Genomic DNA, 13755 nt, shown 5'->3' with positions numbered 1-13755 from the left:
TTGAAAATGCACTAGAAAGGGTGTTACATCTGCTTGCTGATGTTTGTAACCAGATGTGTCTCAAAGTTTGCTTTAAATACAGCCTTCTCTCCCCCCCACTGTGGCCTGGGGTCACGTATAAACATGTGATCCTCCTTCAGATGCAGTTTTACTCTTTGGCAGTATCAGTGCTTGCATTCAGTATTAGTGCCTTAAGGACAGTGGTTTACAACTGGATTTAGGAGGAATGTATGAATTTCCCTGAGGTTTGGAAGAGGGATGCTTGCCCTGCAGTGCAGTTAGCATGTCTGGACCGGAATTTTGCATGTTTTGGGGTTCTCAGATGGTGAAAGCTTATGCCAAAAGCGTGTACTTGCTATTTCTTAGGAAAATCAGGGCATGTATCATGGAAGGGGGGTCAGGTTTGGTCCTTGGATGAGCAGAGATTCTGTCCACATGCAAGCCCGTGGGGTGTGCAGGCTGGGGCAGCCATCCCACGCTGCTTGCAGCAGCCTTCCTCTGCTTTGTGTGGGGCTGCACAGAGGAGGAGTGAGGAGGGATCCTGTCCTTCCCACTTCTGTTGGTAGCATTAACCTAGAAACGTGTCCATGAACGACCATCTCAGCACCCTCCATCCCAGGCCAGATGCTCAGCGGGTTTTCAGCTGAAGGTTTGTCTGGCTGGACGTTGGGTTTTCATGCAACAATGACTGTACCTGCAACCCCCCTCCCCCCCCCCCCCCGAATTCTCCTTCACCCTTAAGAGTTTTCTTATATTTTAATACCTTTGGCGTGAAAATTGAGGCTTTAATTTGCAGGTAGACAACCGTCCTAAGGCATGGAAATAGCAGAGGTTGGTTTTGCACTGGGACGCAAACAGGAGGAGTAGGCAGGTAGTTGACTCTGTGAAGCCTCCTAGGAAAACCACACGGAATTCTCCTTCACTCTTAGAGTTTTCTCTTTTTTTTAACTACTTTCAGCATGAAAATCTGCTGCTTTGTGTTTCTGCAGTAGGAGGAGAGAGCAGGACAAGGCCTGGACCTCGTGCCGTTTCCCACCAGGGATTGTTGCCTTCCCTGTAGCTGTTTGTTACACACGAGTGTTAAGGAAACGTCTACAAACCCCTTTGGATGGGGTTTGTATGGATGTAAATCTGTTCCTTGTGACCCTTCCAGCACGTCTCTGAAGCTGAACCACAAGATCTTGAAAGAAAATATTTTCCTGCTACTTTATGTATAGAATGTCAGCGAATCCTCTGAAGTTGGATTCGACAGGCGGCTGTGGAAGGAAACATCCTGCTCTCAGCCATGCTTCACTGTCTGTTCTACAATTCGATTTGCAACGGTGTAATCTCTTAGTAGTAAAAACTCCTTCCCAGCTTCCTGCTTGTTTCACTGAAGCACACGATTCCTCCTGGTGCCTCCCTTTTAGTGCTGACTCTGAACGTACCCGTGTAGAACACTTTGCCTGCCTTCCAAGTGTTATCTTTGGAAAGACATAAAGTGCCTGCTGCCTCACCAGCTCACCACATCACCTCAGGATCATGGGAATACTTCTTGCATTAGCGTGGCGTGAAGCCGAGCTCGATTCTGGGAAAAAAGAACAGTAACAGAATCCTCTGTGTGGCTGCCAAAGCATTTCAGAGCACCAGGAGATGTGACTTGTAGAAATGAGAGTAGTATCTTTGAGCAGTCAGTGTTGGTTTGCTCACTGTAAGTTTAGATTTTACAGGGGATGGTAAAGAAACTGAACTGGAAGCATGACAAGGGAATGTTGGTAACAGAGAGCAGAACCAAGCCATGCGTGTGACTGCCACTTGGTTTGCTTGGACTGCTCATCAGATTCAATGAATAGTGTAGAGAGAGTAATTCAGGTGCTTTTATCTGCCCTCTGGAAACAAGGATAGCTTAAAGTAAAGAAATGGTCACAAATTCCAACTGAAACAAGAGCATTTTCTCCTACTGAAAGCACAATTCAGAGCTCAGTTCAGAACAGTGTTGGAAGTAGGGACTCCGTGGGCTTCACGCAGTATATTCTTCTCTAAGGATAATGGGAACGTCAACAGGAACATTAAGTTGGAAGTGAGAGATCAAAACCTTTGCGTCTGTAGGCAAAAAGAAGTCAGCTTCTTTGTGGATGAGGGCACAGTCTCCTGCTGTCTGCTGTTGTGTAAATTGTTCAACCTCACACCTTCCTCTGAAGCCTCCAAGGGAGAATACGGAAGTAGCTGGATCTCATCTGCCAGAGCAATTCCAAAGGACCTGGAGGATAACAAACAAGCACTGAGTAAACAGCAGCTCCTCCCTGCAAGCTGCTTGCTCTGGGTGCAGGTTGCTCAGTAAGGAGTTGTCTGTAACAAAAGCAGATGTGAACACAACAGCCCGGTCCTCCAACGCCTCTTTGTTTGCTTCAGAGCAAAGCTCCGGTTCTCAGTTACAAGAAATTTCTTCATAACGTGTCTGGAAGGCTGGAGGAGACAGAACTGCTGTCTCAGGGGATCCCATCGCAGCTTTCTAGTGAGATCAAGTTGTTCTCACATGGCCCCATATGTGCTCAAGGTGAAGACGGCAGGAGACATAAATAATACTTAGGAGTATGAGCTCATCATTTTGTCAGATGCATGGCATATCTCCTTCGGTGGAGGAAGAAGGAAACCTGGCACCCGCCTAAAATGTCTCCTTGCCAATGCCTTAATGCAGTCAAGATTTACATTGTCTGCTGGGTCATGCACTTAGCAGCCACTCAGATCCACCCACAACCCAAAACGTGGAGCTGCGAGTGGGTGAGAAATTCCAGAAGCAACTCGGCAAACACAAATGTTGTATTGAAGAGAAGTTTGTTACGCAAATGGCTTTCAAACGGGAGAGCTTAAGAACAGGAGCGGGGCCAGGTTGCACGCTGGAATTCCATCTGATAACGCTGCACAGGCGAAACAATAAGAAAAGGGAGTCTTCTTAAGGGAGGAAGTCGTCACCCCCCGCCCCCATGGCCATCTGCGTTCCTTCCCTGCAAACCAGGAGCTGTCGGACGGGAGATTTCACCCTCTTCAATCTCCAAGAGATCCAAGAGGGGAAAGTTTATCAAGTTTCATCTCAGGCACTTCACCGCTTGGTGCTAGACAAGAGGCAGAGTGGCAGCTGGGTCTCTAGATGTTTGCTATTACCACCCATGGTATTAAATCCAGGATAACTCAACAAATTATTTATCATCATCTTGCTTCTCGAGCAAAACCGATGTGGATAATGGGTATCTTAGCGTTAAATCTCTGTGATTTATATGCTCTTAGCATGACATGCCAACTCTGCAGGTCATATGCTGTTCATGTACACAGCTCGAGGGTATTTAACTGAATATGCATTCCGGTTGTTTATTCCCGGGGGAAAATGCAAGAAGTGGTTAGACTAACATCTGTCAGGAATGACAGACGAAGGGCTGAGCCTGCCAGGGCCTGGATGGGCTTTCAGGCCCAGCTCTGCTTTGTGTGATGGTATCTCATACCACATTATAAACTTTGGAGTGCAAGTTGGCAATGAGAATTTAGGGTAGGACGTGACATTGCGGCTAATGCTAATCCTGACCGTTGAAGCGAGTCTCATCCATCCATCTCCAACAGCCTTGCAGCGGAGGATAGTTATAATCTCTTACTTTATGTGGGCAGGAAATACTTCTAAATGCCGGGTAAATGGCGAGAACCAAGGCCACGGAGCGATCAGCAGTGGAAGCGAGCGTGGAGCTTCATTTCTTTGCTCTCGCCGTGACAGGGTTTGGTTACTGGAGCGAGCACTGTTCAGGGCCAGAGTGATGCACCAAAACCCAGAGTGTCCACTTGATTTACTGGTGCTCTGTAAAAAAAGGAAAGTGTAAAGGGCACCGTGTGGGTGTTGGGAAACAGCACTGTCAGGATTTATTACTGCCTGATGCGTGTGTCCTGCACATCACAGCGCTCTGCATCCACCTGATGTTAGCACAGCTGGAATCAATGGGGAAGCAGCCTAAGCCTGTGTTCCAGCCCGGCTGTACTGCCTAGAACTGCCTGCTCCCCCCGCAGCGGGGCCGTGCCTGCATCGGAACGTGGCTCCGTTTTGTTCTGATAGCTTAGAACTGAGCCACGGGCTCGGCTTCTGCTTCGCTGGACAACACACGTGAGCAGCAGGGAAACGGGAGCTTCCCAGTTCCTGGACCTTTCCCAGGGATCAGGACTTGATTTGCTGTCTTGGTACTAGATTTCTGCTTGTGCGGGTATGAGCTTTGCTTATCTTGCAGGAAGAATGCCCCATCCCTGGCAGTGTTCAAGGCCAGGTTGGACACAGGGGCTTGGAGCAACCTGCTCTAGTGGAAGGTGTCCCTGCCCGTGGCAGGGGTTGGAGCTGGAGGAGCTTTAAGGTCCCTTCTAACCAAACCAGAATAAGAACTGCTGCTTGCTTTAAAAGACTTGCTAATGAATGTACAGCTTGTTTTCCCCTCCCTTTCTTTCCCTGTTGTACACACTGCTCCATCCAGAGGGAACCCCCCTCTGCCCACGGCAGCAAACCTCTCAGGGAGCTTAGACAGAAGAAAAACATGTAAATTGAGAGTTTAGATGTGCTGGTTGTAGAATACCTGGCTTTTTAGAGATTTGGAACTTGCCTCATGCCTTGGGATAAGGAGTTTGGTATCTGAGCGCCCCGTGGGGACACATGAATGCCCTTGTTTTCCCTTGGCAAAGAATCCCAGCCTGGGTTGGGATGAAGGGACCTTAAAGCTCCTCCAGTCCCAACCCCCTGCCACAGGCAGGGACACCTTCCACTAGAGCAGGTTGCTCCAAGCCCCTGTGTCCAACCTGGCCTTGAACACTGCCAGGGATGGGGCAGCCACAGCTTCTCTGGGAAAAGTCTGTGCCAGCGCCTCAGCACTCTCACAGGGAAGAGCTTCTGCCTCAGAGCTCATCTCAGTCTCTCCTCTGGCAGGTTCAAGCCATTCCCCTTGTCCTGTCCTTACAGACCCTTGTCCAAAGCCCCTCTCCAGGTTTCCTGAAGTCCCTTTAGGCACTGGAGCTGCTCTAAGGTCTCCCCTTCAGGAGCCTTCTCTCCTCCAGGCTGGCCCAGCCCGGCTCTCTCCCAGCGGCAGAGCCGCTCCAGCGCCGCCTCAGGAGGACCCCGGGACCCGGGGCCCGCCATCGCCTCAGCGCTCCCGCCCGTTCCCGCGCATGCGCCCGTGCGCCCCCTCACCGCCCCCCCACCCCTCCTCCTTCCCTCCACGCCGCGCACGCGCGCTGCGGTCCCCTCCCGGCGGGGCCGTGCGCGGCGCATGCGCGCCGCCCGCCTTCCCCCCCCCTCCGCCGCGGGGAGGGGGATGCGGACGGGGGAAGATGGCGGCCTCGAACAACCCGCGGAAATTCAGCGAGAAGATCGCGCTGCACAACCAGAAGCAGGCGGAGGAGACGGCGGCCTTCGAGGAGGTCATGAAGGACCTCAGCCTGACCCGCGCGCACCGGGTGAGGACAGCGCCGCGCCCCCCCGCGCGCCCCCGCCGCGGCGGCTCCTGAGGGGTGGGGGGGGGGGGAGGGGCGGCGCCCCCCGCGGCTCCCCTCAGCCCGGGGGCAGCGGCGGCGGGCGGGGCGGCGGGCAGCGCCCCCTGCCGGGGGCGGGCGGTGCCCTCGGTGCGGCCCCCCCTCCGCCCCCCCCGCCCCGGTCCCCCCTTAACAACATCACACCCCCCCCATCTCCAATCTGTTTCCCCGGTACCGGGCCCCGGCCCGGAGCATCCTCCGGAGAGCGGCACCTGCCGCCGGGCGGGACGGGCCGGCGCGGCGGGGCAGGGCCTGGCGCGCATTGGGAGGGGGAGTCCCGCGTTCTCCCGTCTGATGGGGGGGGCTCTGCCCCCGGGGCAGGGTCGGGGCAGCTCCGTCATGGCTCCGCCAGAGCGGGCCCAGCTGGGCGGGGGTTCCTGTGCGTTGGGGGCACCTCTCTGCGCTGGGATGGGTCTGAGGAGGGTCCCGGTTCCTTCACCGGAATCTAAGGGGAGGTCCCGGTTCCTTCATCAGGCTCTGAGGAGGGTGGGGGGGTCCCGGTTCCTCACCCCAGTACGGCCTCTGAGGAGGGGTCCCGGTTCCTCACCCGGATCTGAGAGGAGGTTTCCCGGTTCTTCACCCCAGACCAGGCCCAGATTGGGGCGAGGGGGGGTCCGAGCCTAGCTCCCGCCTGCCTAAGGAGCGCTTGGTTCCCTCAGGGCCCTGCACAGCATCCCTGCAGGTGTGGGCAGGTAAAGCCCTGGTTCCCCCGCTGTGGAGCACCCACAGAGCACCCATGGGTGTGCAGAGCCTGGGCGGGAGCTGCTGGGCTCAGTGTCATTAATGTTGTTCCTGTTATACTCCAGTTGTCGTAGGTGCAAATTGCTGCACTTCCAAACCCTCCTTGGCTTCTGATGCCTCTGCAAAGCCCATCAGCAGAAATTACCGGCATAACAAATGCGCTTTCCGAACATCAGATGCCTCTTCTGGTTTAGACGTAGGGATGTCAGAGCTTTTCTGTATGGTTTTTGTCTCACCCGCTTGTGACAACATTTTGGGTTTTCTTTTAACTGTTTAAAGAAAAATTTCTGATCTTGTTTGTGCCTGAACCTTCGCAGGAATGGGAGAACAGGAGAACATCCCCTTGGATTTGCAGGAACATGTTTCCTTTTATTCCTTCGTGTCAGGATAGGGGAAATCCTTGTTTGGAATTGGTGCTGCTGCTGGTCAGCTGGCAAAGAAAGGCACGGTGCTTCTGTCAGCTCCTGCTTGGGAAGGTGCGAGGCCGAAGCTTTGTTCATGCTAAACTATTTGGTGATGTCTCCTAGAGGATGCTGGTGGAGTTCTTGATGGAGCTAGTTGAGAGCAGAGTGAGGACACTTTAGGGATGTTTGCAGTCGATGGAGCCTTCTTGGTTCTTGCACCTCTGCCTGAGTAGCTCCATACCCAGGATTTTGCCTTTCGGTGGTTGGTCCTTGGCAGCCACTTGAGAGCTGAGTGTTCTTGAGTCTGCAATTACAGGTTGTCCTTCAGTTAACTCTTAGGTTTAGCATTCACCTTCCGCAAGATAAGTCCGAATCCTGATTCAGTTCCTCCCGAACCTGAGGGTTCCTAACCCTGGTTTTACACAGGGAAACCCATCTTATTTTCAAGAACCTGGTATTGAGGAAAGGACCCAAGATGAATAAGTTTTCTGAGGATTCTGGGTACTGAAGTGATGGAAACACTGACCAAATAGCTGAATAAAATGTCTTCTTTGTAGACTTTTTCTTCTAAATTCCATGATTTCATCTGTGTTTAAGATGCACCATAAAAGCAAAAAGGGGTTAAGCACAACTTTGCCGTTTGCTCTCATTTCATTTGGCAAAACACACTTTGCTGCTGTCACTGTGCAAATGCGTTACTCACTTGGTGGAAGCAGCCCAGAATATCGGTTGCCTTTTCATTATTAGTAATTGTCTTTTTGCAATGTTTGCAGTGTTACCATCCTGTCTGCTTTAGTGTTGGGGGCTGGTCATAGCAGAGCAGGGAACTGCGGTTCCACACGTGCTGTTTCTGAGGTTGCTTTTTGACTTGGTCGTCTTCTGCCTGTTCCTGCTGGTTGCTCCAGCTGAGATTTTGAAGTTATGATACCTCTTTCTTGCCCAGGACAAACCAGAGCATGATGTCAGCTCCTCCTTTCTCTATTGCCCTCACCATTCACTTGAATAAAACAAGAGAATTCCTTTGAAAAACAAATCCCTTTGGTTTCAGGAGCATTCCCCTGTTCTCGGGAGCAGCCACGTCCTGGTTTTGAGCTGGCACATTGCAGAATGCGTGTTGGGTTTGCTGGCAGACACAGACCTTGGGGAGAGTCGTGGCGGTGGGTGGGTGGCCGATAGAAGCTCTGGAGCTGCTTAATTGTCTTGTGAGTGGGACCTTCGTGTTTATAATCCAGAGATTTCTGCGAGTCCCATAGTAACAAAGTGGGTGAGAAGAGGGGGAGGCTTTTCTTTCCTGTGTGACATTGACTCCTTTATTCTGCTGCTGGTTCTGCTGCTTTTTTTATGTGAGACATGGAATTTCAGAGCTGCGCTGGGTTCTCAAGGAGGGGCTGTTTACCAGGGCCTGCTCTCCATTCCTGCTGTAGCACAGCCCCGTGGTACTTGCTGTGTTGGATTCACTGTTCCAGGCTGTTGCTGCCCTTTCAAATTGTAATTAACCAAACATTAACGTGCAGGATACCACAGAGAGTGCTGAGCTGCTCAATGTATGGCTCTTCAGAGGCTGGAGAATGTAAGATTGGTAAAGAAAATTTGGGTGCAGCTCGTGACCTGCGGTTTAAAGGTGGTTCTCATTCAGCTGGGGATATTCTCAGGTTTCCACAATTGGGTTGTTTTTGTAATCTACATTGTTAAAATCCCTTAGTTTTGAGGGATTCCAGCCGGAGCTGTGTTTGAGCTCCCTCTTATGGACCTTGCAGTCTTACTTTAAAAAAAAGACCCCCCCCCAAAACCCCTAACTCCCCAAAAGCCCCACGTGGAGAGCTTGTGCTGGTGTGGATGTTACTGGTGTGAAAACAGGGGAGAAAACCCAGGTTAATGGTGATGTCTGGAAGCATTCCACAAAATCCCAGCACCGCCAGACAGGCTTTTCCTGCAGGCAGAGGGGGCTTTGCGTGCAGGCCACTTGCGGAAGGTGTCTTCGTGAGCTGCTACTAACAGCACGTCTCAGCAGAGTCTCTAGTGATGACCTGTATTCCTCAGTGACACAAACCTGATTCTCTGTGTCCCCAAGTACGTAATTCAGTGCTTTCTCAGCCCCGGTGCTGGTGCTGCTTTGATAACACCTACAAGTTGCTTGTGCATTTGTAGGTGTTATCAGAAGTTGTTTGTGCCTGTGCTGCTTCTGCGAGTTGGTCAAAACCACGCAGAGCAAAAAGTTGTTGGTTTTATTTTCAGCCTGAATGTTTTGAATCCAAAGCTCCTGATTTAGTTTCATTTCTTCAAGCAGGATGTATTGTAATGGTGTAGCTATCCATAGGTGGCCATTTGACTGAAGGGAAATGAACTAAAAATCAAGTAAAAACCCTATAGTTTGTGTGTAAAACATGTCCTGTGTCTGGATTATACTTTCGTGTGAGACAGTCGCTCATGTGCTTGGTCCTACTGGCTGTGGAGGAGATCAGAATGTCTTTGTACATGGTTTGCTGTAGACAGTATGCAAACCAGCATGTAAAAGCTTAGTTGAAGCAGGAATGCTAATCTGTGGCTTTAAAACTGAGAAGCACTAATGATGATGGCACAGTGTCGCAATGTTCCCTAATGTCTTCAGCATGTTTGTATTAAATAATTTGATAAAAAGGAAATTCCTAACTGCATGATAGTATTTGGAATGTCTGAAAGATATTAAAGAAATGCATCACAATCAGGACCGAGCCCTCCAAGCACGGAGATGAATGCCTTCAGCTGCAGATAGTTTAGTTCAAGTTAATGGTGTCATGAGTCTCTCTCAAAGCAGCAGTGTTGATTTTTCAAACTCTAGACGGTGTTTTTCTTCTTCATTACTTTCCCGGATCCAGGGGTTGGACCCTGAATTAGCACATTTACAAGAAGTAGGTGGCTTAGGTTTCCTCTGTGATCTCCCTCTCGTTTCCCTGCTGGAGCAGGACGCAGAACCAAGCGTGTAGGTTTCTCTGTGGCCAGATGTGCTCCCCACGTCGCAGCAGCTGTGCCACCAGCTGTGGGCATCCTCAGACACAGGCTGGGCGAGCAACTGCACGGGCCCTGCTGACAGAACGCTGCCGCGTGGTGGGTTCTGTGAAGGAATCCTTGTAACTCGGCAGAGTGAGATGCAGAGGTGAGGTCCCCGCAGGGGCACAAAGAGCCTCTGTTCTTGTGCAACCCGCTGCTGCCCTGAGCTGCTCTGAGCTGTCCAAGGTAAACAGCGAGCGGCTCCTGATGTGCCCTGCTGGGGAGCTCACGCTCCAGCCCCAGTGTGAGCTTTCTCCTGCTGAACCCAGGCAGGGTTTGTTGTGCTTTTTTTTCCCCTTCGCTTAAAGGAGACGGTGACTTTTCAAATGATTATTCCATCATTACGCTGCATTAAGCTGCTTGCTTCAGCTCCCAAAGTCTCTTTCTGTGCAGTGGCCAAGTCTGCCTGTGTTTATGCTGCAGCAAAGCTGGGGAGGATCTGTAGGCACGAAAAACTACGCTTGTACAACCACTGCAGGGTGAACGTGTGGAACCAGTGTGTTGCATTTCAGTTTTCCTTGGCTTCAGTGGTAGAGAGCATTTGCAGTAATTTGCATTTATAGGAGCTACTCATTTAGTAAGAGCATAATAAGGTTATGTACAGTCAGCTCTTCCAACTCTTTGAGGGGGATGTGGGGGTTTCCCTGCAAAGCCGTTCTTTGAATAGCTGTGCTCGGCCTGTAGTTAAGATCCTAGAAACATTTAGGTCTGGGTAGTGATTTTCTTGGTCTTGTATTTACAAATTGAAGTGTGTAATTTTGATGATGACTTTGGGATAGAGTTGCAGATACAGGAGCTGCAAACCTCCTGTGGAAGCTACAGGCATGGCAAAGAGATCAGTGAGCAGGAGGAGTTGATGCTGTGTTAATCTGAATGATGCGCTGGCAGCAGCAGCAGGGCAGAGGTGAGCGAGTGTTCTCTGCCTGAGTAAAGCATCAGGCCACAAAACGCTACAACAGGAGTTGTTCCTTTAAGTAGTTTTCAAGAATATGTTGTACTGAAAAATGATTTTAGTAGCAGTGTGGACAAGGCACAGACTTTCCTCAGCAACTGTTAAATGCAGCGGAAAAGAGCTGTTCGACACAGCGCAAAAAAAAGGAGGGGGAAAACCCCGAAGCCCTTAACGTGGTTGTGTAAGGGCTGGTGTTGAAAACCAGCTTTTAACTGTAGCTCGGTTTCTCAATCAGATGACTTCTTCTTGAATTATTTTTTATCATGTGAACTGCATTTCTGTTTTCTGCCCATCTTGGATTACCTGTGCTGATTAGGAACCAACGTGCATTTTAATCTGCTGTTCAACAAACCTCTCCTCCTAGCACTAACCATTTAGTTTGGATTTTGGGTGCCAGTGATTTTACTTACAAAGCATTTCCTGAACCTTATCAAGGTAAAGCTGAGGCAGCAGCATTGGGCACGTTTAAGCTCGTGGAAGCTTTGACTCCTGTGGTTGCCCAGCACCGCGTTGGTGCGAGTTCCAGCACGGTGGCTTGCATCAGGAGTTGACCATGCGAAATCAAACTGGTGGGCTTGTGGTTTTTTGAGGTGAGCTTTAGCCCCGGCAGTTTCCTGCTCTGACTAGATGCATAAGTTGTTCTGTAAGAAATTATTGTTTCTAGACACTTCCATTGTAGTGGTAATAAAATCCTAATTTGGCAAAAAGTAGACCTTATCTCAGAGATGATCAATAGGGATTTAAACAGAATGTCTTAAAGGCTGAATATCCGTCTCTGATTTCTATTACCTCTCTCTAATTGCATAGGAGTGTTTTCTTGGGCTGTGTTACAGCAGCTTTATCACTCTCCCCGACAGCATCGATCCGTCTCTAATGGTATGTTCCACGCTGGCATCAATACTTTTGTACCTAATGTAGGATGCGAAGCTCAAGTAGACTTCAGGGCACTATTCAGCAAATGTCATACTGGATCTTAAAAAACAAACAAACAAACAAAAAGCTTTTCTTTTTTAAAATACTAATTCTGGTTGTAATGGCTGGAATTTTACCCCAGTGTTCTTGTAGATCTGTGGAGTAGCTATTGCTGTGGTGTCGAGGGTATATGGTAGCTGACAGGGTTGGAGTAAGTGGGTGAAAAGAAGGAAACTGTCAAAATGTGGTAGATTTTTTGTGCACATAAGCTTGCAGCAGTGTTCACATTGTGCCAGCGACCTCCGTGCTGCTTCCCTGTCTCCTTTTGGTCTAAATTACTGGCATTTTGGTAAAAAAAGTGTGTTCCCAGAGGCTTTGGGAGTAGCCAGACTTGGGAGTCTGTTAGTTCATCGGCTACGGTCAGTGTATCTGATAGTGTATAGGAGTTAGTATTGATAAACGTGGCTTGGTTTTGTTGTAGGTGATTTGTGTAGTGTGTTCAGTGCTGTGCAAGTGATGTTCAGGAGGAAGATCCCTGTCAGCATCTCCAGTGACATTTGTGGAGCCAGCCGAGTGTTGCAAAGCGTGTGTTTGTCAACCACGGATGTTTCGAATGAGCTCATTGGTACTTTATAAATTACAAAGTTGTAACAGAGTGTGGAGAAGAGTCTTGTTTTGCAAATTATTTCTTGGGAACTGAAAATTCTTCCCCTTGAAGCAGAACAAGCCTTTGTAATAAACCAACACCAGCACACACTCACAGAAAATGGGTCTTAAATAATGAAGTAGAGGAGAATGAACTGATGCATTGTGGCGTTAGGCTTCAGTAATAATTCTACAGCACTTCATGAGCCTTGTCTAAGAGTTTGTGTTGTACAGGCAGGTTTGCTCAAGGTGGATTTTACTCTCCTGCCTGCTTGGTCTATCATTTTTCTTGACTGCTGGGAAAAATATCCTCTGTGATGTCTCTGTTGGGCTACTCACTTGTGGTTTTTAGCACGGTTACTGATCACTACATAGTAGTAGGATGTGTTAAGGGCAGACTGCAGTTCTGTTAGATGAGTTTTCAATTACTTTTGATACCTGGCTATTACTGAGGTCTCAAAGAGAAGGGAATTTGAGCTGGTTTTCTGAAATACATGTATTATCAAGCAGATGCTGATAGTTCTCAACTCAGAAAGCCTATCAGTTGGTTTTTGACCTGTCTTTCTGTACACTGGTGCCTCTTCAGACCTGTTGTAGAAGCAGCATCTGGTAGCGATGTGAAGCTGTGCAGCAGATTTTTCTAGCTCTGGAGTCCTTAGGTGGTGTTTTGACATCCAAAAACTGGATGAAGGAAGAAACCCCTCAGCGTTGGAAGGAAAAGACAGCGATTGTTTCATACGGTGATTGTTTCATACACTGACTTCTCACCTTTCTTCTCTGTACAAAGTCTTATTGTAGATCCTATTCATGGCATCTGTTCAGCAGCCACTAATTGTTGGAGTGGTGTTACTGGTTTCTCCTTTTTGCATCTGTAAATGCAATGGATGAGGACTGTCCTTGTTGCAGACTTTTAATTACAATTTCACAAGCCCCTGTTCATCTCTGCCACCTCAGTGGCATTGCTCCACTAGTGAGGGAAGAGCAAAAATACTATCTCCAATATTGCAGAGGTTTCCACCAGCCTGCTCAGATTTACATGTCTTATTGACCTTCTCTTTGTAATTAGATTTGTCTCTTGTGCAGTAAAATGATCACCTTGTACCAGTCTTTTGCATTCGAAGAATTTGGACTCTTAATAGCAGATATTTTTAATACCCAGAGAATTGTCTGATGCCTCCTTTTAAGAGCTACAAACATTTTCTTGAGCTGTAGCAGGAGGGTTAAAGGATGAGCTGCAGCAAGAGGAATTGTTGGAGGGAAGAACATGCTGCAAAGGCCAGGTAGTTCTGGAGACTGGTGAAGTGGTATCTCGGTGTCACAGACTGAAGGTCGATGGGGTGGTTTTCTCTGGCGTGAACCAACACAAGCCTCAGCAGCAGGTAACTCACCTTTTCTCCTGTAGCACCAGGTTTTGAAGTGATGCCGCTGTGCTGGTGGGTGCTGTCAGGGCAGAGCTGGGTGCTGCTGCACCCCAAAGGGCACAGACGTGCCCCGCTCGGCTCCTCATTTCTCAGACTTGTGGGGTTACATAACTGAATTTCCATTCTT

The 13755-nt window shown here is 49.3% G+C and overlaps 1 protein-coding gene across 3 annotated transcripts in view; it reads left to right on the top strand.

Moving 5' to 3' along the window:
• Window positions 1–5283: 5283 nt before the first annotated feature.
• Window positions 5284–13755, top strand: part of CRTC1 (CREB regulated transcription coactivator 1) — a 47491-nt gene continuing 39019 nt past the window's right edge. For all 3 annotated transcript variants that reach the window (XM_030509710.1, XM_030509711.1, XM_030509713.1), the window contains exon 1: window positions 5284–5451. In XM_030509710.1, the coding sequence (XP_030365570.1) occupies window positions 5326–5451 (126 nt within the window). In that variant the 5' untranslated portion in view covers window positions 5284–5325. The remainder of the gene's footprint in view (window positions 5452–13755) is intronic.

Source organism: Strigops habroptila, chromosome 20, assembly GCF_004027225.2.
Source record: "Strigops habroptila isolate Jane chromosome 20, bStrHab1.2.pri, whole genome shotgun sequence".
Lineage (NCBI taxonomy): Eukaryota > Metazoa > Chordata > Aves > Psittaciformes > Psittacidae > Strigops > Strigops habroptila.
This window is presented reverse-complemented; position numbering and strand designations above follow the sequence as displayed.